The sequence below is a fragment of the Chionomys nivalis genome, chromosome 4 (assembly GCF_950005125.1).
Source record: "Chionomys nivalis chromosome 4, mChiNiv1.1, whole genome shotgun sequence".
Classification (NCBI taxonomy): Eukaryota; Metazoa; Chordata; class Mammalia; order Rodentia; family Cricetidae; genus Chionomys; species Chionomys nivalis.
The window spans coordinates 64,758,001-64,783,642 of record NC_080089.1 but is presented as its reverse complement, the minus strand read 5'-3'; the positions used below and the strand labels follow the sequence as shown (position 1 = coordinate 64,783,642).

The 25,642-nt window shown below is 49.9% G+C and overlaps 1 protein-coding gene across 4 annotated transcripts; it reads left to right on the top strand.

Moving 5' to 3' along the window:
* The first annotated feature begins 203 nt into the window (after positions 1-203).
* Ankdd1a (ankyrin repeat and death domain containing 1A) lies at positions 204-24,206 on the top strand. 4 transcript variants are annotated; one of them, XM_057769057.1, is made up of 15 exons: positions 204-253; positions 3,199-3,302; positions 5,279-5,377; positions 7,455-7,553; positions 9,857-9,961; positions 10,638-10,736; positions 11,703-11,801; positions 12,468-12,566; positions 12,768-12,866; positions 14,375-14,473; positions 15,391-15,489; positions 16,633-16,728; positions 17,244-17,448; positions 18,829-19,031; positions 21,011-24,206. In XM_057769057.1, exons 1-15 carry the CDS (start codon positions 220-222, stop codon positions 21,167-21,169), a joined length of 1,698 nt encoding a protein of 565 aa, XP_057625040.1. In that variant the 5' UTR covers positions 204-219; the 3' UTR covers positions 21,170-24,206. The 4 variants fall into 4 exon arrangements, with proteins under 4 accessions (XP_057625040.1, XP_057625043.1, XP_057625041.1 ...); XM_057769060.1 differs by having other exon boundaries at positions 18,900-19,031; positions 21,011-21,177; XM_057769058.1 differs by lacking the exon at positions 14,375-14,473.
* The last annotated feature ends 1,436 nt before the right edge of the window (positions 24,207-25,642 follow it).

The following is a 25,642-nucleotide window of genomic DNA, read 5'->3' as shown; positions in this document are numbered from 1 at the left end:
GCACGCAGGGGACTTAGGGCAGCTTGAAGGCACAGCGGGAGTGGGAGCTAAAGGTGAGATATGGGTGTGCAGATCAGACTCACAGCTGGGCTGACAGCGGGCGGGATCTACGGAGAACCTCTGCCGCCCACTCCCCCCGCCCCCTGCGCGCTCCCGGCTCCGTGCACTCCTAGCCCCAGGCAGCTACGCGCCCAGCACGAGCACGAGCGGAGCAGCGGAATGGAGGAGGAGCTGGTTTGGGAGACCCACGGCTGTGAGTCCCGGTGCCGAGGGCGGGTGGACATGGTGGAGGTCCCAGGCCCATGGGGGATACCACGTTCACAGAGGGCGGCCCAGGGAGAGGCTGGCCCTTCACATGGCCATCTTGGTCCCTGTGGGTCACCTCGGGGTTCTCTGTGACTCCGTGACTCCGGGAGGAACGATGCACAGGCATAGTGGCCGCACATCTGGGACTCAGGGTGTCCTGGGCGGGGCAAGCCAGGGGTGACAGCGATCCTTGTTAATATCTTGCTTTGTGTGACTGGCTTTGAGGCACAGGTCAGGCGGGTCTTTTACCTTTGCGACTATGTGGGTAGGGCCTACTGTCATCTCCATTTTTCAGATGTGAAAGCTGAGGGACAGGATGAGGTCACATGACTGTATAGTAGTAGAAATGCTGAAATCAGGCATGGGGCACAGTTCAGCAGGTAAAATGTTTGTTTAATACCTGCAAGGCCTTGGGTTCCATCTCACACACCATGTAAACCAGGCACGGAGGCACACATCTGTAATCCTAGTACTAGGGAAGTAGAGGCAGGAGGATCAGGAATTCAACATCATCTTCTATACTTGGCTACATGGGGAGTTCAAAGCCAGCCTGGGCTACATGAGACCCTGTCAACCCCTACCGCCCCTACCACCACCCCCAACGACAAAACGAAAACTTAAAGACCCCAGTTCACCTATAAAATGGACTGTAGACAGCATACCTGTGGCCATCTGCTCTCCTGGGAGCCCTTTGGTGCTCTGCCTGGGAGAGGAGAGAAGACTGCGTCACTGTCTCCTCTGAGGCTGTCTAGGCTAAACCCTGACCACTGATCCCAGAGTGCATTCTCAAATCCCCAATCCTGCCCACTGGCTTTCAACATGCTGAAGCCCGCTGTTACTGTCTGCCCAGATGAATGAGAAATGGGTGCTGGGCTCCACTAGGCATAAGTGTTGCTTTTAAGACCTTTACTTTTTAATTAATTAATTAATTTTTGGAGACAGATTCTCTCTGTGTATTCCTGGCTGTACCTTTACCTACATTTGCCTACCACCGCCTCTGAGTGCTGGGTTTAAAAGCATGTGCCTTACTTTATTATCTTTGTGTGTGTGTGTATGCACGCGCGTGTGCACACGCGTTAATGTGTGTGCATGCTTGTGTGTGCTTGTGTGTACCTGAAGATGAAGCCAGAAGGGAGCGTCAGGTTTCCAGGACCTGGAGTTATAGGCAGTTGCTAGCCACCAGATGTGGGTACTGGGAATTGAACTCAAGGGCTCTGTAAGAGCAACAGCTACCATCTCTGCAGGTCATCTCCCCACACCCACCTTTATGACACAGGGTCTCGCGTAGCCCAGGCTGGATTTCAACTTGCTAAACAACTGAGGCTGCCGTGGAATGCACGTGTCACGGCACCCAGAAAAGAACTGGTTATTTCAGAGCGACAAAGGAGCGTTAAGGACTCTCACGATCAAAGGGAGAATACTGAAGTGTTGAGGGTGTGTTGAGGGATTTGGGGCTGAGAACCCAGCGCTGATAAATGCTCAGATGTCAGAGAGCCTGGTGTGCATTATTGAGGCTGGAAATGTGTGGGGTGGAGTGATGGAACAGATAAGGTTTCATTCTTAACTTTGTCACTTCTGAACTTGCTGGCCCTGCTAAGATGCTGGCACCTGTCCCTGGGTGCCCAAATGTTCATGTGTGACGGTCAGAGGACAACTGTCAGGAGTCGACTCTCTCCTTCTACCTTGTTTTCTGTTTGTTTGTTGTTTTCTGATTTCCACATTGTTTTGAGGCAGCATCTCTCTTGCTGTTTCTGCCAAACTGTGGTGCATACTCCAAACTAGCTGGCCTTCAAACTTCTGGGCAACTCTCCTGTTTCTGCCCCCTTTCTAGTGACAAAATTACAGATGCAGTTGGTTCTTCACATGGGCTCCAGGAATCAAACTCATGTCAACAGGCTAGCTTGGTAAACCCTTCACCTTCTGGGCCAGCTTGAGCCTTTCTTTTATATTTATTTATTTATTTGTGTGTGTGTGTGTTTGTGTGTGTGTGGTGTGCCTGTGGTGGTCAGAGGACAACGTCCCAGAGTCAATTCTTTCCTCTTGTTATGTGGGTCTTGGGGATTGTCAGGCTTGGTGGCAAATGTCCTTACCGACTGAGCTGTTTCACTACTCTCCCCCCTTTTAGACTTTCTTTTTGTTTTATTGTGAGTGTGTGTGTGTCTGTGTGTCTCTGTGTGTGCATGAGTGGGGCCTGCAGAGATGGAAAGAGAGCGTTGATCCCCTGAAGCTAGAGTAACAGACAGGCAGTTGTGAGTGGCCCAACATAGGAACTGAACTCAGATCCTTGAAGGAGCAGTAAGTACTCTTTACCTGTTGACCCATCTTTTAACCTACATATTTATTTATTTATTTATGTGTGTGTGTGTGTGTGTAGGTGTGCTTGTGCCATGGTGCTCAAGTGGATGCCAAAGGGCAACTTGCAGGAGAAAATTCCCTCCCTCCATCATGTAGGTCCTCGATCAGGCTTAGCAGCAGGAACCTTTACCCTCTGACCCATCTTGCCAGTCCTGTTTTTTGTCTTTTAAATTGGGTTCTAGGGATCTGAACTCTTGCCAGATCACACAGTTTATGTAAGCCTTCTCCCCATGCCCTGGGGGTGCTTTGAGGAAGGAGAGAGAAGCCTTCAGCTGGGCAAAGTGGAATGGGCCCCAGACTTGGAGGTGAAAAGGTTTAGAATTTAGGGTGAGGAGAGAGGAGACAGAAAAATGAGGGATAGGAAGGTCTAAAAGAGGGAGACCCCACCTCTGGCCCACTAACTCCTCACTGTCTTCTACACTGGGTAGATCTTAGCAAGGTGGTCACTGGCTCCACTGGGAATGAATTCCACCCTTCCCCAAGTGCAACCCCAAGTATGTGTTCCCCTCCTCTCACCTGGAATCTCTTCCTCTCCAGTGCTTCCCCTGGAGAGACAGCTCCATGAGGCCTCACGCTGGAATCAGGTGGGGAGGATGAAGGAACTGTTTGAGAAGAGGGTTAACATCAGGGCGAGGAACCACGTAAGTATGAGTACAGAATGGTGCTGCCGCCAGTGGGACAAGTCACTGCATCTGAGGAGGTGTGTTTGTGTGCACTGACTTGGCAGAGGGGGAGGCCCATGCTCTGTCTTCATCGCTGGAGCTGGCCTAAGGGTCAGGATCCTAATCCAGGCTTTGGCAAGTCCAGAGCTCAGACTTTGAGCCTGTGGGGCCCATCTGGAAGGCCTATCTAAGAGACAAAGGTGGGGAGGTGCATGTGGGCAAGATTCTGAAGACCACGAGGGACCAGACTCCAGACACTGGGGCATGTATGTGAGGTAGCGGTTGAATTCAGCTCTCTTAACAAGCCGTCTCCACTTGTGTGAAAAGCTGCAGGAGACCCACGCTGAGAGTCTAATGATCAGACAGGGAAGCAGGGTCCCTGCTGGGGATGGGGATAGAGGAAGAAGCATGTCTTCTAAGTGGATACTGAAGACAGGCCCGAATACCATGCAGGGTGACCCTTCTCTGACTCAGAACTTCTGGCTTGGAGGAACTTCTTGGATGCTATACTTGATTAGCAGGCATTGAATGCAGGACCCTCGATTGCAGCAGAGGGTACCCTGTCTAGAGGGAGGGGACAGGGGCATGACTTCAGTCTTCAGAACCAGCTTGGGAGGTGTGGGAATAGTAACAAGAATTATAAGTGTGTCTGGTGTGTTCTGGTCTTCATAGCACTCAGTCACCAGCTTCTCGGTGGCTGACATTCAGCCCTGGAGAGCTGAGGAGAGTAGGAAGTATTGGCCCTGTGTATAGTTCAAGGCTATAGTGGGGCAAAGGCAGGTCACTTCAGATCACACAGCACGTGCTTGGTAACTGAAGCTGTGGTCTCAGTTCCTGAACAAGTAAGTACCTGCAGGGAAGCATGGCCTAGTAGTATGATAGTGCTTTGTCTGTTTGTCCATCCATCCATCCATCCGTCCATCCATCCATCCGTCCGTCCGTCCGTGCGCCCATCTGTCCGTGCGTCCATTCATCTACTAATTATGTTTACATGCATATACTCATTGATGTCTTCATTCATTCATTAAGCGTGTTCTCTCATGAACACTGGTTTGTTTATTCATTCATTCACTAAGAATTTATTAAGAACATACCCTATGCTAGTTGCTGGAAACAGAGCAGAACCCATGACAGCTGTGATCCCAGCCTTTATGGAGTCTGGTGGGGGAGCAAAGCCCACAAGCTAACTGTCTCATTCCCACAGTACAGGGTGGGGACCAAGGGGCTTTCTTCCACCTGGAGGTGTTCCAGAAAGCTTCCACGGGGTGAGCTGGGGTGAGGCAAAAAGCAGTGTTCCAGGTAGAGGGGATGGTGTGGCAGAAGCCACGAGAGGAGAGAGCTGGCGTCCAGAGATTGCACTGAAAAGTAGTGTTTCCTTGGCTGCCTCTCATGAACTGAGACGGCAGAGAGGTGGACGATCCAGAGGAGGCTGGTGGCCCAGTCTGCTCAGATGGACAGAGAGCCAGAAACCAGGATAAACTTCCAGGGTGGTGGAGAGCGAACCAGACAGTCAGGCCCTTTCGGCTCATTGTGAGGGAAGAACCAGACACTCGGTCTCCCTTGGGGACACTGAGAGCTGTCTTAGGTCACATGTGGCTTCCCAGTAGGAAGAAAGATTTGGAGCTGGGAACCATCTGGCCCCTCTGAGAAGCAATGGGGGCAGTGCCAGGCCACACAAAGGCTTGTAGGCTCAGGTTCAGGTGTTTGCCCCAAGAGCAGTGGGGAGCCATGAAGAGTTTCAGGCAGGGACAGATGGGTCCAGTCAGTGTATCTTCTATTTGTTTTGACTGTACCATACCAGAGAAAAGGGACCCCAAGAAGGGCTGGATTCCCCAGCCAGCTGGTCACCAGAGCCACCAACAGCCCTCCCTCCCTGCAGGCCAGCTGTCTTGGTAGGGAGGTGCTGGGGACCGGCCAGGCAGGGTGGAATGACAAGTTCCCTCCCCTCCTGGCAGGTGGGGAGAGTGGCCCTGCACTGGGCTGCAGGTGCTGGGCATGAGCAGGCTGTGCGGCTGCTCCTGGAGCATGGGGCCGCTGTGGACGACGCGGACTCGGTAAGGAGTTCTGTGTGACGCGCACCTATCTTCCTGTCTCGGGAGCAAGGACATCCTCATTCTGTCTGGCCTCTGAACAAGTTGTCATTGGTGAGATTGCCACCGACATGCAGATGCTTAGGTACAGCCTGGGCCTAAGTCGGTCTTAGGAGTCGGTGAGACTTTGTCCCATTCCTTTTCCCTGGCGCGGGAAGAAAGGGCTCTCTATTATCAATGGCCTTCAGTTCTGGGAACGTTTTCCGTCCTTCACAATACTACATGATGAGGGAGACTGGTAAGTCATAGAACAGACAGTCACGTGGATCAATGAGGGCCTGCTTAGCAAAGGGGCCAAGAAGAAGGTCTCCTGTGATAGGCCGTGGGACTCTGCCCTGGTCAGCACCTAAGAAACTGTGTCCTGGGTCAGATTGGGCAGATCAGTAGATGGCGCTCTGCTTGAAGGGGAGGGAGCCCTAAGACAGGATCTGCAGAATTGCCGCCACAGGTTTAGAAGGACTGAATCTGGCAGCGCCATTTGGTACGGATATACTCAGCAATGGATACTTAGGACTGGAGGTGTGACTCGGCTGTGGAGTGACTGTCTAGCACGCGTGAGGTCCTGGGTTTTATCCTCAGCACGGGGTGGGGAGGAAGGAATAAAGAAAGAGGAAACCATAGAGTCTCTCGGGGAGCCCAAGCTGGCCCCAAACTCAAGAAAGACCATGAACTTCTGTTTCTGCTGCCTCCATTCCCTGAACGCTCTATAGGGTTGGGACTCCAAGTGTCCAGTTTATGAGGTGCCGAGGATTACAGCCCGGACTTCACGCGTGCGAGGCAAGCTCTTTACCAGCTGAGTTACACACCCAGCCCCCAAGCTAACTTTAAACTAACTCACTAACTAAACACCACGGGGTGTTGTATCTCACGCCTTTAATCCCAACATATACGAGGCGGAAGCAGACGACCTCTGTGCGTTTGAAGCCAGCCTGGTCTACAGAGTGAGTTCCAGACCAGTAGCGAAACCCTATTCAAACAAACAAACAAACAAACAAAGGCAGGTGAGATGACTTAGTGGGCTGTGCAGCCTGGTAACCTAAACCAATCATTCTGTCCTTGGAAGCCACGAAAAGGTGGAAGGAAAGAGCTGAGTAAGTAGAAGGTTCTCTTTCAACCTACACACGTGCTCCACTGCACGTACGTACAGTAAATGCAAGCTGGACGTGGTGACGAACAGCCATGTTTGCAACATTTAGGCGGTGGAGGCAGGAGGATCAGGAGTCCAAAGTCATCTTTAGCTACATAGCTTAAGGCCAGCCTGGGCTACGTGTGAACTTATCTCAAAGCAACAGTAACAACAACGACAGCCAAGCAAACCTGAGGTCTTTTCCCTCCAAGTGGTTTCTTTTAAATGGTCCTTCTACGGAAGTAGCAATGAGAGTAGATGGCAGCTACTTTAATTTTAGGTTTCATCTAGCAAGATAAAGTTTCCAACAGTTTATCAGCCTGGATCTCTGTGAGTTCAAGGCCAGCCTGGTCTCTGGAGAGAGTTCCCAGGACAGCCAGAGATAAACAGAGAACCCTGTGCTGCAAAACAAAACAAACTAGCAAACCTAGGGTTGCAGAGATGGCTGGGTGGTTTAGAGCGCTTGTTACTCTTGCAGAGGACCCACATTTGATTCTCAGAATCACATGGTGGCTCACAACCATCCATAGCTCCAGTTTCAGGGAAACTGTCATGTTCTTCTGGCCTCCTCTGGCACCAGCACACATGTGACGGATGCACTTACATATACATAGCAAAACCCCGCACCAGTACACATGTGGCGGATGCACTTACATATACATAGCAAAACCCCGCACCAGCACACATGTGACGCACTTACACATACATAGCAAAACCCCTATAAATATCTATAAATATAAAACAAAATAAATACGTCTTTTAAAAAGCCAGCAAAACTTCATGGTTTTTAGGTGCCTACAGCTTGGGGCTCTCCGGACTGAGTGGCACCTATAAGATGAATGGTTTGGCCATGTGGACACAGTCACTCCTCTGTCTCCTCCCTTTCTCCTCACTTCCCTCTGTCCTCTCCCCTAGTTTGGGATGAATGCGCTTCTCCTGTCTGCCTGGTTCGGCCACTTGCCAATCGTGCAGATTCTCGTCAACGCTGGGGCCAAGGTCTACTGTGAGAGCAAGGTAAGGTCTCAGCTGGCAGCCCCGCCCCCCAGCTCCCCCCCAGCCCCCTCCCCACCTCCTTCCTCCTCCCTCCGTCTCCCATCTGCTTCTGTCACTGGCCGCGTGCCTGCCCCCTGGAACCTTGCAGCCCCGCTGAGCTGAGCCCTTGGAAGCCCCTCCTAGGCTAGATAGAGAAAGGGCGGGAATATTTTCATCAGACGATTGTCTCTCATTTGGTTGTTCCAGCCCTCCCTGCTCTGGGGTGGAAATTCTCCAGCTGTCTGGCCAGCTGATTTCCGTATTTACAGACAGGGTTGCCCAACACCCTACAGGGCAGTTGGGAAGATGCGCTGAGGCTAGAGGTCTTCCTTAGGAACCCCCAGAATCTAAGATGACAAAAGGAATTTTGCAAAAATAAGATAATAGATGTTGAGATGGGAAGATTTTTTTTTCTGGGCCTCTGTGATCATAGGAGTTCACACAAGAAAAGAGAAAGGCAGAGGGAGGCTGGAGTTTGGGTCCCAGCACCCACATGGCAGTTCGCAACCATCTAGAACTCCAGTAACCATAACTTAACCTTCGCTCCAAGCCTCTAGAAAAAAAGTGCCCTAAATTGGGTGTCTTGCTGTATTGCCCAGGATAGCCCTTAACTCCTAGTCTCAGGTCCTCCCCACCAGTTTCTTGAGTAGCGAGGAGGACTATAGTCATGCGCCATACCTGGCATTTTTCTAAAGTACTTTAGTTGGTGAATTTCTCACTGATGAGCTTTTTGGGGTTTTTACGTATTTTGGATACATTCAGTGTGAATTTCGAGCGTTGTTTATCGCCCTCTAATTACTTCGGCGCACTTATCATTATCTAGAGTTTACTTACAGCAAAAGCCACAGACCTCAAATTCAGACTCACTGAGCTCACAGCTATCAAGATGTAGACCAGTGTTCTGCCGATTCTTAGGCTGCATCAGTGGTTGGTGAGCACTGGAAAACAGTGTTCCAGGGCCCCCCCCCCCCCCCCCGAGAGATGGCTCCATGGTTACGAGCGCTCTCTGACCCAAGCTCATTACTAACTATAACTTCAGGTCCAGGGGGATCTCAGCCTTTTCTGGCCTTTGAGGGAAGGAAGAGCAGGGTAGAACACACACACACACACACACACATTTCTTAAAAAAATCTTTACTTTATGTGTATAAATGTTTTGCCTGCGTGAATGTATGTGTACCACATGTGCCTTTTGAATCCCCTGGAGCTGGAGTTAGGCATGGCTGTGAACTGCCATGTGGGTACTGGAAACCTGGGTCCTCTGCAAGAGCAATAAGTGCTCCTAACTGCTGAGCCATCTCTCCATCTCTAAAAGTATTTTTTAAAAAGAAAAACAGTGCCCAGGGACTCCAACCTTAATGTGGCAGGGGTGGAAGTTCTGGGTCATTTGTCCTTCGCAAATCTCCATCATTTAAATATCACTCAAGGGACCTCTCTCTTCCTACCTCCCCCTCCCTCTCAAAGACCTCTTGACTCCAAATCCAGGGGTGCACATCTGGCCTTTTTCACCCTGGGAGGTCAGGTCTTAGTGACTGTACACTGAGCGCTCAGTTGCTGGCTTCATTTTTTATTCATTTTTACGAATGTCTGTGTGTGTGAGAGAGAGACAGAGAGAGAGAGAGAGAGAGACAGAGAGAGAGAGAGAGAGAGAGAGAGAGAGAGATTATTCGTACCACAGGCATTTAGATACCCTAGGAGGCCCTGGAACTGGAGTGATAAGCCTGTATGAGCCGTTTGATGTGAGTGTTGGGACTTGAACCCCGGTCCTCTGGAAGAGAAGCCTGCTGAGCCATCTCTCCAGCCCTGTTCTTTACACACTGCTCTGTGGGATGTTCTTGGGGCTGCAAGTGCTGCGTCAGCTTACAGTTTGGAATCAAACTGTTTGGTGGCACACACCTGTAATCCCAACATTCAGGAGGCAGAGGCAGGAGGATTTCTATGTGCTCGAGATCAGCCTGTCTACATAGCAAGTTCCAGGCCAGCTAGAGACACTTAAATACTTTTCCTATGCTCTGACTTGGCAAAGACTGAGGCAATCTGTGTGTAATTGCAAACTCGGAGAGGTGAAGGCAATGGGTCCCAAACCAGAGTTGATGAGCGTGGAGCCAGGCTTTTGGCTTCTAGCATCCTGATTGGTGGCTGCCTCCCTGGGTCATGCATGGGCTCTCTTCACCATTGACAGCATTGTTACCATGGCAGCTGTATGCTGGGAAACAGGCAGTGTATAAGAGGGGCCGGCCCTTCACAGACTCCAGCCTCCCCCCCTCCCCACTGGCTTGTTTCCAGGATGGTCTGACCTTACTGCACTGTGCGGCTCAGAAAGGACACATGCCTGTGCTGGCCTTTGTCGTGGAAGACCTGGAGGATGTAGCCTTGGACAATGCAGACAAGGTATCACCCATTTGCAAAGCTATTCAACTCTCCCATTGGCCGGTACTTCACTGGGTGTACCCTGTCAGTTGAGACACTCTTTGGATGTGTCTTATTGGCTCAGGCTCTACTAGGGACACTGCACACCTCAAGTCCATTCTTAGATCAGCTAGGAAAACTATTCTACCCTGAGTGTCCCCGGAGGGGACATGACAGGTATACAGACAGGCAGGATGAAATCAGAACATGGCTGGCTCTCCCCTCCATCAAGGACTAGACAGGTTAGAGAAAAGAGCCTGTCTCTGTTTCCCGGAGAAGGGACGGGGCGGTTAGGGAGGGAAAGTAATTGGAAAGGCTTGGAAAGCATCCTGGAACTTCAAGGGCAGGAAAGAGTTCTGAGTGTATGATTTCTGGCAGGCCAGAATCATGAGAGGGGAAGTCCAAAGGGCAGGGGATCCCCATGGAGCTCTGTTTCAAACCTGAGGATTCTCTCTTCATATGACTGGCAGCAGGGAACCACTGAGGAACTGTGGCAGGAGGAGGATCTCCTCCCAACAAAGGGGCTGCTGTTCAGAACCTGGGGTCCAGTGGCAGGAAGGATGGGGCGCGAGAGGCGAGGAAAGCCCAGGCCTGTGGGCAGGGGCGGTGTGTGCACGGGCAGCCTGCGGAGGCTCACTGGCTCTTGCCTTCTGGTCAGCTGGGAAGAACAGCATTTCACAGAGCTGCGGAGCATGGACAGCTGGATGCTCTGGACTTCCTCGTGGGCTCTGGCTGTGACCACAGTGTCAAAGACAAGGTACCGTGTGGCTGAGAGGCACACTGAACCCCTGACCAGCTGCACTCCCTGTCCTCCTTGGTCCTGGCACCTCCTAGACCTACCTGTTTTTTTGTTTTTTGTTTTTTTTTCAGATTTTTTTTTTTTTTTTATGTGCATGAATGTTTTTCCTGAGGTCAGAAGAGGGTGTCAGATGGCTGTGAGCCACCATGTAGGTACTGGGAATTGAACCCAGGTCCTCTGGAAGAGCAAGTGCTCTTAACCACTGAGCCATCTCTCCAGTGTCATAGAGCCTACTTCTGACCCGAGTTCTGCTTGGGGGAAAGGCTCCGGAAGGCAAAATGTGTCTTGTGTCTGATGTTCTTCCAGTGGGCACAGAGCCAGCTGGTGAGCTGTGAGATGTCCAAGATGAAATTTCTTCTCTTTTTCTCTCTTTCTCTCCATCCCACCCCTTCTTTCTTTTTTTTTAATTGATTTTTATTGAGCTCTACATTTTTCTCTGCTCCCCTCCCTGCCTCTCCCCTTCACCCCCTTCTTTATTTAAGACAGTCTCATATAGTCCAGGCTGGCTGCAAGCTCAGTATGTATCAGAAAATGATCTGGGACTTGTCCTCTTGCCCCCAGCTCCCAAGCGCTGAGTTTCTAGGTGGCACTGCCATACCTGATTTTTATAGTCCTGGGGACTGAACCAAGGGCTTTGTGCATGCTGGGTAATCACTCTACAAACGGATGTACATTCCCAGCCCTTATTTTGTTTTTAAAATAATGCAGCTGCCTTGAATCATAAGGAGCAAGAGTATGTGCAGGACTTTCCTGGTTGTGGCTTTTGGTGGTGACAGGCATGACGCTCGTCAGACTTGTCCTGTAACCCTGGACATGTTGCTCTGACCTTAACTTCTGTATCTGTGAAATGAGGGGGGCAGCTCCAGTGGGGGTTCTGTGACATACTGAAATCTGGGGACTCTGTCATCTGTCTTCTTCCTGCAGGAGGGGAACACGGCCCTGCACCTGGCTGCCAGCCGGGGCCACACAGCTGTGCTACAGAGACTTGTGGACATTGGACTAGACCTGGAGGAGCAGAACACAGTGAGTCATCAGCTGGGGACACAGACAGAGGAGGTGCTTTCTGGCTCTGTCTTTGGAGAACCCCCAGCCTGCGGGGCAGTGTCCTTTTTCTTGGTAGAGAGCTGGGGCAGGGTATGTTCTCACACTGACACCCACCAAGAGGAAGTGAGCAGCCGTCCCAGGGACCTGGCTGAGCAGAGAGCCAGATAGGATTGTCAAAACATGAGCAGGCATGGTGGTACACACCTTTAATCCCAGTACTTGGGAGGCAGAGGCAGGTGAATCTCTATGAGTGAGTCTACAGAGATACACAGCCTGGTCTACAGAGTGAGTTCTAGGACAGCTAGGGCTGCACAGAGAAACCTTGTCTCAAAAAAACATATGCACACACAAAACAAACAAACCAACAAACCGTGAGAAGTCACCACTGCCCGGGTGGTTGGGGTGGCTTTCTGACATAGGAGGGACTAGACTAGTGAGGGCGAAGTGGGTCAGAGGGCAAGGAGAACATGGGTAGAGGCGATGATGAGGTCAGTAGTACATTCAGCGCAGGCTCAGGTAACCGAGCCCTTTGTCCTCACTTGTAGGTGGCTGAGAGCTCAAGGGGACAGAGATAGGTTGTGTGCCCTTAACTCCAGCTCTGGCTTCCGCTTCCCCAGACTCCATCCCTTTCCCTGTGTGTTTCAGGAGGGTCTGACCGCTTTGCATGCAGCCGCTGAAGGGATCCACACGGACTGTGTGAGGCTACTCCTCAGTGCCGGGAGCAACGTCAATGCCCTCACCCAGGTAGCCAGCCCTCCGAGATTGGTGAATAGAGGCTTCTGGGTTCTGGTCTTGGCTTCTCCACAGTTTAGCTATGTAGTAAAGGCCACAGGCCTGGGCCAATCACCAAGGATTCCGGCCATGAGACTCGAGTGGAATATGAATCTCGGTGCCTGTCACATGAGAGATCCTTGAACTAGTGCCCTGATGTCTGTTTCTCTCCAGAAAAAGCTGAGCTGCCTTCACTACGCAGCTCTTGGTGGCTCTGAGGATGTGTCCTGGGCACTCATCAAAGCAGGCGGGTGCACAAACATGGCAGACAGGGTAAGTGTTGGGCCTGGGTTGAAGGGATCCCTACTGAGTCTCCCGTGATTATATTAAACACAGAAGGAGAACTAGGCCCTTCTTGTCCCTTGTGGTTGGGGTGGGGCAGGCACTAATAATAGTGGCATTTCGTTTCTGACGCTTTGTCAGGGACAGTGTTGAAACCGAGCTTGGCCATCCTCCCAGCTGGACTGCCTGCGCCTGGCAATCTTTAATGTTTGCCAGTACAGCCACTGACCACTTAATTATATTCTCTGTCTTTCTGGTGTTTGTGTGTGTGTGCATGAGTGTGTATGTGCATGTGTGCATGCGTGAGTGTGTGTATGTGTGTGTATGTTCGTGCGTGCTTGTGTGCGCGCGTGTATAGAGGCCAGAGGTCAACATTAGAGGTCTTCCTCAATCACTCCCCATATTATTTTTTGAGTCAGCAGGGTCCTTCTGACTGTGCTCCTTAGCCCTGTGGTCACAGGTGTGTCCTGCCACCCGTGACTTTTTATGCGGGTGCTGGGATCTGAAGTCAGGTCCTCATGCTTGCATGGTGAATACCAGCTGAGCCGTCTCTCCAGCCCCGGTGTTCACCCTTTCCCTATTAGAAACCTTCAGGGGCTGTGTAATCCTGTGGTCAGGACAGACGCTGTTATCAGAAACCCCAGATCCTCCTATCTGGTAGTCTTCTCAGCTTTGCTAAATAAATTGGTTTGCTCTGGGGGCAGAGGTTGGGGAGAGACAGAGACAGGAAATGGAGAGAGACAGAGAGAGGCACACAGAGAGAAAGAGAAATAAAAAGTGTGTGTGTGTGTGAGAGAGAAAGAGACAGAGACAGAAACAGAAAGAGAGAAATAACAAACCTGTGTGTTACTGCATGGTGGTGCCGCACGCCTTTAATCCCAGCTCTCAGGAGGCAGAGTCAGGTGGATCTCTGTGAGTTCGAAGCTATTAGCCTGGTCTACAGAATGATTTTTAGGACAGTCAAGGCTGCACAAAGAAACCCTGTCTTGCATAGACCAAAATAAATAAATAAATAAATAAATAAATAATAAAGGAACCTGTGTGTGCATGGGTGGGTATGGGTGAGTGAGAGGGAGAGAGAGAGAGAGAGAACCTGGCCCTGAGGCCCTGGTACTATCTACCACTTGCAAACTGTTTTGACCTTACTAAGCCTGCTTTCATTCATATATATAATATATATAATATATATATAATATATATAATATCATGATATAAAGAAGGAGATATATATTTCAAAAATATACATTTCTCTTTTAAATCTTTTAAATATGCCCTGTACATATACCCAAGGCTGGCACAGTAGGGCCTCTAACCCAGCATGAAGACTACTCCCCTTCTGTGGATCAGTTTTAGGCCTCCAGTTCCAAGCATTGTGGCTGTGCCTGCCTTACGCCACCTATATTGTTTGAGAGACTACACTGGCCAAGTTAACCCCACCCCACCGCCAATCTGCAGTCCTGGGAGGGACTTACTGATTGATCTCCATGTCTCTCCCATAGCAGGGCACTGTTCCTATACACCTTGCTGTGAGGCACAACTTCCCTGGCCTGGTCCAGCTCCTCATAGATGCCCACAGTGATCTGGATGTCATGGACATTGTAAGTGACCTCGGAAACCACTCAGACCCAGGGGTCTCCCAGCATGGCCTAGAGTTGAGAAATTAGTCCCTCTTTTTAGCTTCCCAACGTTGTTGGTTTTTTTTTTTTTTTTTTTTTTTTTTTGATTTTCGAGACAGGGTTTCTCCGTAGCTTTTTGGTTCCTGTCCTGGAACTAGCTCTTGTAGACCAGGCTGGCCTTGAACTCCCAGAGATCCGCCTGCCTCTGCGCCCCCCCCCCAGTGCTGGGATTAAAGGCGTGCGCCACCACCGCCCGGCACGTTGTTGGTTTTTTAAATTTGTGTATGTATGTGTGTGTGTGTACATGTGAGTATCTGTGTGAGTATATGCTACGTGTGTACAGGGGCTCTGGGAGGCCATGGGGGGGCGTCAGATCTCCTGGAGCTGGAGGTACAGGCAACTGTGCGCTACGCATTGTGGGTGCAGGGAACTCAAGTAGGATCGTCTGCAAAAACGGTGCCTGCTCTTCCTATCTATCATCTATCTATCTATCTATCTATCTATCTATCTATCTATCTATCATCTATCATGTATACAGTGTTCTGCCTACATGCATGTCTGTAGGCCAGAAGAGGGCACCAGATCTCATTATGGATGGTTATGAGCCACCATGTGTTTGCCGGGAATTGAACTCAGAACCTCTGGAAGAGCAGCAAATGCTCTTAACCACTACACTATCTCTCCAGTCCCTGTTTATTTTATTTTATTTTATTTTATTTTATTTTATTTTCTGAGACAGGGTCTTTGTGTAGTCCTGGCTATTCCAGAACCACTATACAGACCAGGTTGGACTTGAACTCACAGAGAGCTCCTGAGTACTGGGATTAAAGGCATGCACCACCATGCATGGCTCCCATATGCTTTCTGCATGCTTCACCTTCCCCCCGTCTTCTCTCCAGAGGCAGCAGACTCCCCTCCACCTCGCTGCCGAGCATGCCTGGCAGGATGTGGCTGAGATGCTTCTCGTGGCTGGAGTTGACTTAAGCCTGCGAGATAAGGTACCTCTGCTCTAGGCAGCCTCTCTGCCAGGCTTCCACTGCTCCCTCGGGGTCAGAGACACTGCTACCAATTCCTCGTCCCTGCTCTCATAGTCTCAGTTCCTCCTGTGTAACTCAAAAATCTGTCACTACACCCTTTGTCCTGGGAGTCCTCAACTGTGCCCCTACGGTCTGCTCAGGCTGTGGTTAATTTCTGTTTCACCCCTCGCCCACCAGACTGTTAGTTCTGTAAGTCATGTGGTGGGTGTCAGGGGTAGCAAAACCAGCCAGCATTACACTGCCTAACACCTCCCTGGTCATGCAGCAGAATTCAGGGTGACTCAGGGTGGCCCCTTCCTTAGATGGCTGGAGGCCATGGTGTGGGGTGAGGCTGAAGTCAGCCTTGGGCGGAACTCACGGCTTTGAGCTGAACCCAGGAAGCTGGCTACATCTAAAGAGCAGCTTCCCACGTCCCTGCAGACCCCTGCAGGTGATTGGCCATGTGGGAGGCCTGGAGCAATGGGTCTGGTGCCTGGGGATTGGTAGGCAGGTATGGCAGGATGGGCCGTGCCAACTCTAGGCTCTGATTTCCTCATCTGAGAAACGGGAGTGGGGACATCATGTCGTTGTGGGGTTGAAGAGGGAGTGAAGGCTGCTTGGCTTGATAGGCCCTAGGCCAGTGGCTCTCAGTCTGTGGGTCGCGACCCCTTTGGGTCAGATATTTATGTTATGATCCATGACAATAGCAAAATTAAACTTATGAAGTAACAATGTATGGTAGGGTGCCACCACAACACGAGGAATTGAATTAAAGGGTCACAGCAATAGGAAGGCTGAGAACCACGGCTCTAGGCTTGTATATGCCTATGCTTGTGTGAGTGTATATATCCACGGAGGCCAGAAGAGTGTGTGTGCAGATCTTTGGTAGTCAGAAAAGGTGGAGTTGCAGGTAGTTGTGATCCACCCAAGTGTGGATGCCAGGATCCAAAGTAGTCCTCATGGTAGAATGGCAAGGGCTTTCAACCTCTGAGCCATTTCTCCAGCCCAGCTCTGGGCACAGTTGGTCCTGATGAAAATGGAAGTGGTTGCTGGAATAATAGTAAGTCTAGAGGCTGCCCTGCACTGCCCTGCAGGAGCTCCAGCTTCTCTGCCTCTTCTTTGCAGCAAGGAAAAACAGCCCTGGCAGTGGCCGCCCGCAGCAACCACGTCGGCCTGGTGGACATGATCATAAAAGCTGATCGCTTCTACAGATGGGAGAAGGTAACACCTCTATTCATCTCCTGTTGGAAAGCTTTGGCTGTGTGTGGAGCCTCAACCGATTCTGGGGCCCTGTCTCTAAGTGGGTGCTCATCTCTGCCTTGGGTACCACTCAGATAGTGAGGACCTGGAGATGGGCAAGCACCTGGACATGTTGAAAGGAGGCAGCCCCAATTCTGTGCTGGTGAGACCCTGGCCAAGAATTGAATTGGTTTGGATACATTAATTTCATGGGTGATAGAGAAGTGGGGTGAAAACCGGGAGGTCTCTGGCCGGAGGCTTTGTGGAGGAGGTGCCATGGTAGTGCTCTTTTGACTATGGCATCGGGTTAAAAGTCAAGGAGGTAAGTTCTAGAGGAAGGAACAGTGGTATCCAGTGGTCAAGGCAAGACACATACAGGGTGGCAGATGTGAAGCCTCAGGCCCATGCTGATTCGGCTTCCTGGTCTCTATCACCTGTGTTAAGATCGTGAGGCAGGCCCCAGACGGCTCCTGTACTTTTGGGATCTGCCCCCACAGGACCACCTTTCATGCAGGGACACCAGCGACCCCGCTAGAAAGAACCTGACCTTTAAACAAGACCACCGGCAGGAAACACAGCAGCTCCGTTCTGTGCTTTGGCGACTGGCCTCTCGGGGTCTCAGGCCCAACGAGTGGAAGAAACTGGCATATTCCTGGGGGTTCACGGAGGCTCACGTCTGTGCCATTGAGCAGCAGTGGACAGGTACTGCCTTACCCTGCCCTCCACCAGGGAAGCCAGGTGTGGGGGCATGTGAGATGAGCTCTGAGTTCAGAAGCTCGTGCAACCCACAGCCCACGCTACTTCCAAAACGCTCCTGGCTTTTTGCACAGGCTGTGCATCCCTATTCTATTCCCCGCCTTTATGATCTTAAATTTTGCAGAATCAGCTGGAACCCATACCCCTGGGTTCCATACCTATGGTTTATGCACTCAGCTAACGCTGTTCCCTGTGGGGAAAAAGAGAGGCCACTGTTGGCAGTCTTATTTAAAATCACTTGAGACATCTAGACCCTGGTACAAAGGCATGAAAAAGAAATAGACAAAAAGAATATCACATCAGGGCAATGACTCAGTGGGTGAAAGCACTCGGTGTGCAAATGTGAGGACCTGAGTTCAGATCCACAGCACTCACGTAAAAGCTGGGCGTGGCTCTGTTATCTTTAACCTCGGTGCTGTGAGTGGCGGATGTGCAGATAAAGAAGGATCATTAGGGCTCATTAGCCAGCCACCCTAGCACAGCACAGCACACTTCGGCTTCAGTGAGACCTGATTCACGCGAGGAAGAGAAAGAGTAACAGAGCAGGACACGCGAAGCTCAACTTTGGCCTCCACATGCAAGGACACAGGTGCTCACACCATATACATCACACACCCATGCAGCACAAACACACACACGCAAACACAGACACAGAGACGATAGAGTCAGAGAGAGAAACATAAATACTGGAAAAGGAAAAGAGTAAATTCTTCATTTCAAATGCTGTGATTCCTATACATGAGGAAGTCCAGAAGATACAAACACTATGCATTGTCAATGGATGGGTCAAAAGTAGATAGAATTTTTAGAGATTTCTAGTGAGCATCTAAGGCTGAAAACCATAAACCAGTGCTGGGGTACAAAGACGGCCAGCTGCCTCTCACTAGGCTGCTTTTTATGTTAGATCTAATCTGTATGTTAGACCCAACATATGCCCGAGGTGTAGACTGTTAGAAAGGAAGCATATAATTGGGTAACCCAGTACCTTGAAGACATAAGCATTTTTTTAAAAAAAAAATTCTTGAAAGGGTTTCTCTGTATAACATTCCTAGCCGTCCTGGAACTCGCTTTGTAGACCAGGCTGGCCTCAAAACTCACAGAGATCTGCCTGCCTCTGCCTCCCAAGAGCAGGGATTAAAAGCATGTGCCACCCCTGCCTGGCTAACATGAGCCATTTTTTAGAGTAGGCAGGTAGATGCCTCAGAGAAAACCTGAGGCTGTGGAAGTTCTTTGACCTGAGACACCAATCATCCGCCCACCCGATCTGAGAAGCTGTGTGTACTGTGACCCTGACCTCCAACTCTCTCTCCTGCTGGGTGCATTTAGGATGCAGTAGAGGGCAGCATATACATGCTCTGGGAAGGTGCCATGGTGGCCTCTACTCTCATCATCTGCAGGAACCAGGAGCTACCAGGAGCATGGTCACCGGATGCTCCTCATCTGGCTACATGGTGTGGCCACAGCTGGGAAGAACCCCAGCAAAGAACTGTTTGAGGGCCTTGTGGCCATCGGCAGGAGAGGCCTGGCTGGTAAGTGAGCCCTGGCTGGAATGCTTGGCCCTTGAAGGACCGCTCAGGCCAGACCTCTGTGGGACTGGTCTGGGGCAAACTAAGGCCTCCTTACCCATCATGTCTTTGAGTAATATTGCCAGTGAACCCTTGTGTCCTTCACAATCACTGAAGTCACAAATAATACTATAATCTTTACCTCCCCAACTGTCTCTGCCTTCTAGTTTGGAATAAGTCTGAAAACAGCCTTGGGACTTTATTTTCATTAGGGGAGAAGAGCCACAGACTGACTTAAACATTGAGTTGAGCCTTCTGAGGCCAGCATAAGGTACTTAACCATATCACTCCCAAAAATTTAATTTGAGATTCTCATAGTGACTTGGGACTTTCAAACAAGCAGGACCAAAAGCTGTGGAACTAATCCCTCATTAAAGCCAAGTTGGCTAATGAAAAAGCCTTATGCAATGGAGTGTCCATCAACATGGGCAGCAGGGGCAGCCGCAGTATGGGCTAGTAGGCAGTTACTGGCAGCCACAAAGGCTGCCTTAGCTGTGAAGCAACAGGAAAAATAGCTCGTGCATGGTGGCTGTCGGCTGTCCCACACGTCCTCTAGGCCACGTGAGGAATTTAGGCATTTCAGGGTGGAGGGATTAGGGAATAGCTTTTTTTTTTTCCAAGAACTTTTTTTTTTTTTTGAGACTTGGTCTCATGTAGCACAAGCTAGCCTCAAACTCAATTTGTAGCTCAGAATGACTTTTGTGATCGTCCTGCCTCTGCCTCACAAGGGCTGGCATTAGAGGCGAGCAACAGACAGCACACCCCATTTTATATGTTACTGGGGGAAGATCTCAGGGTTTGCTGTATGACAGGCAAGTATTCCACCAGCTGAGCTCTATCCTCAACCTCATTTTTCAAAATACTCTTTAAACAACCACCACAACCAAAACATCTGGGTCTTAATTCCATCACTCAGGAGGCAGAGGCAGGAGGTACACTACTGGTTCCAGACTGGTCTGCTCTACATAGCAAGCTTTAGGTCAGCTAAGGCTCCCCCCCCCCCCGATTTATTATGACGCATGCGCACATGTCACAAGCACACACAGACACACAGCAGCCAGGATTCGAACCGGTGACCTCTGCCTCCGCGGGCGGCGCTCCCAACCACTCGGCCAGCGCTCAGACCGTTCCAGCTAAGGCTTTGTAGTGAGACTCTGTCTCCAAGTAATCCACACATAAGTGCTTGGAAAAAAATTCAAGCTTGTAAAATTACTTTATTATTGCCCTCAGGTACTTACATAAATAATAAAATAAGATGTTACCTTTTTTATTGTTGTTTGTTTTGTTTTGTTTTTTGAGACAGCGTTTCTCTGTGTAGCAGTCCTGGCTGTCCTATATCTAACTTTGTAAACTAGGCTGACCTTGAACTCACAGAGATCCACCTGCCTCTGCTTCCCGAGTGCTGGGATTAAAGGTGTGCACCACCGCCACCCAACTCAAGCTTTTTATTGTTATTTTTGTTGTTGTTTTGGGATTCTTTGCTTTTTTGAGCCAGGGTCTCATTATATAGTCTTGTCTGGCTTGGAGTTTGTTATGTTGACCAAACTGACCTTAAACTCACAGAGATCCCCCTGCCTCTCCCTCCCAGTGCTGGGATTAAAGGCGTGTACTTCCATATCTGCCCCCCAAATAGTCTTTTTTAAAACCTTTAGATATTTATTTTATCTGTGTCTGAGTGTTTTGCTTGCACGTGTATTAGAAGATGCTGGATCACCAGGAAGGGGCAGCTGTGAGCCACCATGCCGGGGCTGGGAACAGCTCTGGACCTCTGGAAGAGCAGCAAGTGCTCTTAAGCACTGAGCCATCTCTCCAGCCGCCAAGTATTCTGAAGAACAGCAACTGAGTCTTCCCTAGCACAAAGCTCCACAGGGAATTAGGACACAAACCGACTCTGGGGGGCAGAGCTGATGCATCTCAAACAACTGAAGTCTTGTGTTCCGCAGAAAGCACCAGGAAGATGGCAAACGGAGAGCCCAGGGCCCCCAGGAGGTGCACAGCCATGTGAGCTGTGGGAATGGTGCAGGACCACGGTATGGAAGAGGATCTCCATAAGAGCTTGCGGAACAGTGCCTGCACACAGACCTCCAGCTACTGGACTGTAGACACCCTGCCCCCGTGAGGAAACTCCCAGACTTTTTGGAGGATGGGGGATGTGTCTGTTCTAGGTTCTCTGGGTCATCCTATCTCAGGAGTGTGGCCCTTGAAGCTCTCAGCCCACTTTGTTGTGTTTGTGAGGTACATATGTGTGTACATGCATTACATGTGTGGAGGCCAGAGGACACTTGCTGGGTATTCCTCCCCAGACCCTGTCCATCTTATGTTTTTTTGTTTTGAGACAGAGACTCTCGATATTCCTGGGGAGTCTTGGATCAACCTTTATTTGAACAGCCTGTGTGTTTTGAGACAGGGCCCCTCATTGCCCTACTTAGACTGGCTGGCCAGTGAGCCCAGTGATCCTCCTGGACGGACCAAGCATGTGCCCCTGGGCCCTGGTTTTTATGTGGGTTCTGAGGGTTGAACTCAGGTCCTTCTGTTGCATGGCAAGTGTACAGACTGAGCCTTATCCCCAGGCCTCTCACTGTCTCTTCGTTATCCTAGAACATCACGAAGCGCCCTCTGGAGGTGCAAGGGTGTCATTACAGCTAGGGCACCGAGGTCGGAGGAGGAGAAGCAGCTTGTCCAGGTCATAACACAAATCAAATGGCATCCATCCAGCTTTCCTCCAACCCAGCCTGCAGGGGGGCTGCATTCATCACCTTCAAACCAGATCGTTCTTAAGTCGTTCAGGACAACACATTAATCTCTAGTGCCAAACAGACAGAAGCGGCCATGCTGATACCACAGCTGTACTTAAAAGTCCGATTGTATGTGTTGACAGTCCGGGAGGCATGTCTCTCCTTTCCTTCCCTCCAAGTGAATAGTTGGATATATAATTTTAAATTTTTTTTATCTTTTTTATCTTGAAATCATTTCAGACTTAGCAAAAGTTACAAAACAGTGCTGAGAATGTTCAAGTTTTCTGCACGAAGCTCCTGTAAATGTTAACTCTTACACAACTACAGTGTGGTTTTGTGAAAGCAGGAAGTTAGAGGCTGGAGAGATGGCTCAGTGGCTGAGAACCCTGCTTGCTCTGTTCCCAGCACCCACATGGCAGCGCACAGCTGTCTCTAACGCTGACTCCAGGTGATCTGGCGCCCTCTGCTGGCCTCCAGCATTACTGCCTGTATGTGGTGTGTGTGTGTGCGTGAGTGATTGCGTGCCTGCGTGCGTGTGCATGCTTGACTCTGTGTGACGTGTGTTCAGGCAAACACTCATACACAGGAAATCTTTTTGAAAAAATTAGGAAACTAACAATGTTTACAAACTATTCTTTAATCTCAGACCACATTCAAGTTTTGTCAATATTTGCCCCCTCCTGGATTACTATCTGGCCCAGGATCACAGAGAACATTTAGACACTTTAGCTGTCACTCTGTTGTGCTTCTCTGGTGCTCTGGAAATCGAAGGCAGGGTCTCACACTTGCTAAGTACATGCTATTCCACTGAGTCAGCCCTTTAGCATTTGTTTTTGTTTTAGCTAATGTCTCTCTGGAAGCCCAAGATGGCCTCAAGCTTGAGATCCTCCCACCTCAGCCTCCCAAATACTGGGATTGCAAGACGCACACCACCAAGCCTGCCCCCTGCCGCATATACTTACGTGTGTGTGTCATAGGAGGGAGGTCAGAGGGCAGCTTGCCAGAGTCAGTCCTCTCCCTCCACCTTGTAGGTCCTGGGCTTGAACTCAGGCCACGAGACTTGATGGCCAACACTTTCGCCCACCGAGCCATCTTGCTAGACTCCCCTTCTCTCTCTTAAAAGTTTTTCTTTACAGATTTAAATTTTTTATTCTACGTGTACGTTTTGCATGCTTGTACGTACGAAGCTCCGCATCTGCGCCTGGTGCTCGAGGAGGCCAGAAGAGGCATCGGATTCCCTGAAACTGGAGTGACAGAGGTCACGAGCCACAGTGTGGGTACTGGGAACTGAACCCCAATTCTGTACAAGAGCAACAAAGCACCCTTCACTGCTGCGCCGTCTCTCAGCCTCCCACTTCATCTCTAACAGTCGCGCGAGGAGTAGAACATGCGGCGTTGACGGGGATGCTGATAGCTGCACATCCAGGATGGCCCCACTGGCCACGGTGGCCACTGAGACTGTGCAGTGGGCGAGGCTGAGGAACTGAATTTTCTTTTTCTCTTTTTTCCTCAGTTTTTCAAGAGGGTTTCTCTGTGCAGCCCCAACTGTCCCGGAACTCACTTTGTAGACCAGGCTGGCTGGTCTCGAACTCACAGAGATTCACCTGCCTCTGCCTTCTGAGTGCAGGGACTAAAGGCTTGCATGCATCACTGCCACCAAGTCTATTTTATCCAGTTTTAACTACTGAAATAATAATAGTGAATGATGGTCTTGTTTTTCTTTCTGGCAGTACCGCTGAGGAGATTGCCCCTGGTTTTGCCTTGTCATTTGCCACTTCCATTTCTCCAGTTAGGGGCTGTGACTGAGATGGGGTTGGGGTGGGGGTTCCTGGTCTCAGGTTGTCTGGAGCCCGGGCCAGACCAAAGGCCAATATCCGAAAACTGCAATGGAGCAGGTTGGTCATTGTCACCTCCTGCAGCTGTTCTGAGCTTTTCCCGCCACCTCCCCCAAGGTCGCTTTAGCCACTAACCCACTAACCTTCCATTTCTAGCCTGTTCTTTCTATAACGTTAGTGGTTTAGTTTTGTTTCTGAGACAGGGTCTCACCGTGAAAACCATGCTGTCCTGGAACTCTCTGCAGAGACCAGGCTGGCCTCAAACTCACAGAGATCTTTTTCCTTCTGCCTCCTAGTACTGAGGCTTGGGACACACCCCAGATTTTTTTTTTTTTCTGGATAAACAACCGGCTGTCTTCTGGAGATTTCTAAAATAAAATCTGGTTTGTCTGCATATGGAGCAGGACAACAGCAGTGGAAAGGGGGCAGCACAAGTCTTGTTATGGAAAGAACTCCAAGATCAATTAAATGGGAAAAAATCAATGTGTAACTGTGCTATTGTTTGAGAAATGAAAGTGAACTTTTAATTGTAATGTTTGTATAAATAAAAGCCAGATGTATAAATAAAAGGCTCAGAAACTAATAGAAGTGGTGTCTTTGGAGTAAGAACCCATAGGACTGGGGAAACGGTTGAAGAAAGAGGTTTTTTGTTTGTTTGTTTGTTTTAAGTCAGGGTTTCTAACTGTCCCTCGCTGTCCTAGAACTCTCTGTAGACCAGGCTGCCTTGAACTCAGAGATCCACCTGCCTCTGCTTCCCAAACGCTGGGATTAAAGGTGTGCGCCACCACTGCCCGGCTGGGAGAAAGAACTCTTAATGAAATGATGCACTGTTTTAGCTTTTCAAATGTTCAGGTGCGTAAAAGAATATGGTGTCTGGAAAAGATTAACTGGTGGACAGCATAAAGACCAGCCGTCACTGGGACTCGTGGGAGGATGGAGAGGAGGGATGGGGAGTTGGCATCCAGGGCACTGTTGGGACAATGAAGCTGTTCTTTCTGGTAATAGTGGATACATGACATTGAACGGTGCTCAAAACCCATGAGGCGTACGGTACTGCGAGCCCTGATGTGAGCTCTGGACTTTAGTTAATAATGTTTAGTATGAGCTGGTGGTGTGACTCAGCTAGTAGAATTCATGAAGTCCTGGGTTCAATCCCTGGTTCGGCATAATCCAGGTGTGGTGGCGTGCTCAGAAACATAGTGAGCTTAAAGCCAGATGGAGCCACATGAGACCCTGTCTAAAAATAAAGGAAGGCTGGGCAGTGGTAATGCACACCTTTAATCCCAGCACTTAGGAGGCAGAGTTAGGCGGATTTTTTTTTTTTTTTTTGGTTTTTCGAGACAGGGTTTCTCTGTGGTTTTGGAGCCTGTCCTGGAATTAGCTCTTGTAAACCAGGCTGGCCTTGAATTCACAGAGATCCGCCTGCCTCTGCCTCCCGAGTGCTGGGATTAAAGGCATGCGCCACCACTGCCTGGCTAGGTGGATTTATGAGTTAGAGCCAGCCTGGTCTATAGAGTGAGTTCTAGGACAGCCAGGGCTACACAGAGAAGTCTTAAAAAGATCAATTAATCAATAAATAAAATGAAGGAAAGGAAGAAACAAAGAAAGGCAGGCAGGAAGGAGCGTCAGTGTTGGTCCATCAATTGTAACGTCCTCCACAGATGCAGAACAATGACAGGACAGACTGTGGTAGAGAAAGAAGGGAGTTCAGCTCTCTCGGTCACTCTAAAAGTCAAATCTCAGCAATTGAGAATGCTTGCTGCTGGGACCAGAGTTCAGTCCCCAGACCTAACTCAGGCCCCTCTGGGGGATCTGAAGTCTCTGCTCTCTGAGGGTACCTGCATGCACGTGTATGTTCACAGACACATGGCTAAAAACAAAACAAATCTTTAAGAATAATGGGAAAAAAAAGAGGCTCTAAAACCAGCCATTTGGGACAGGTATGATGCCACACACCTGGTGTAGGAGGGTCTTCTTTCTATGTGTTGCTTTCATTGGTTGAATA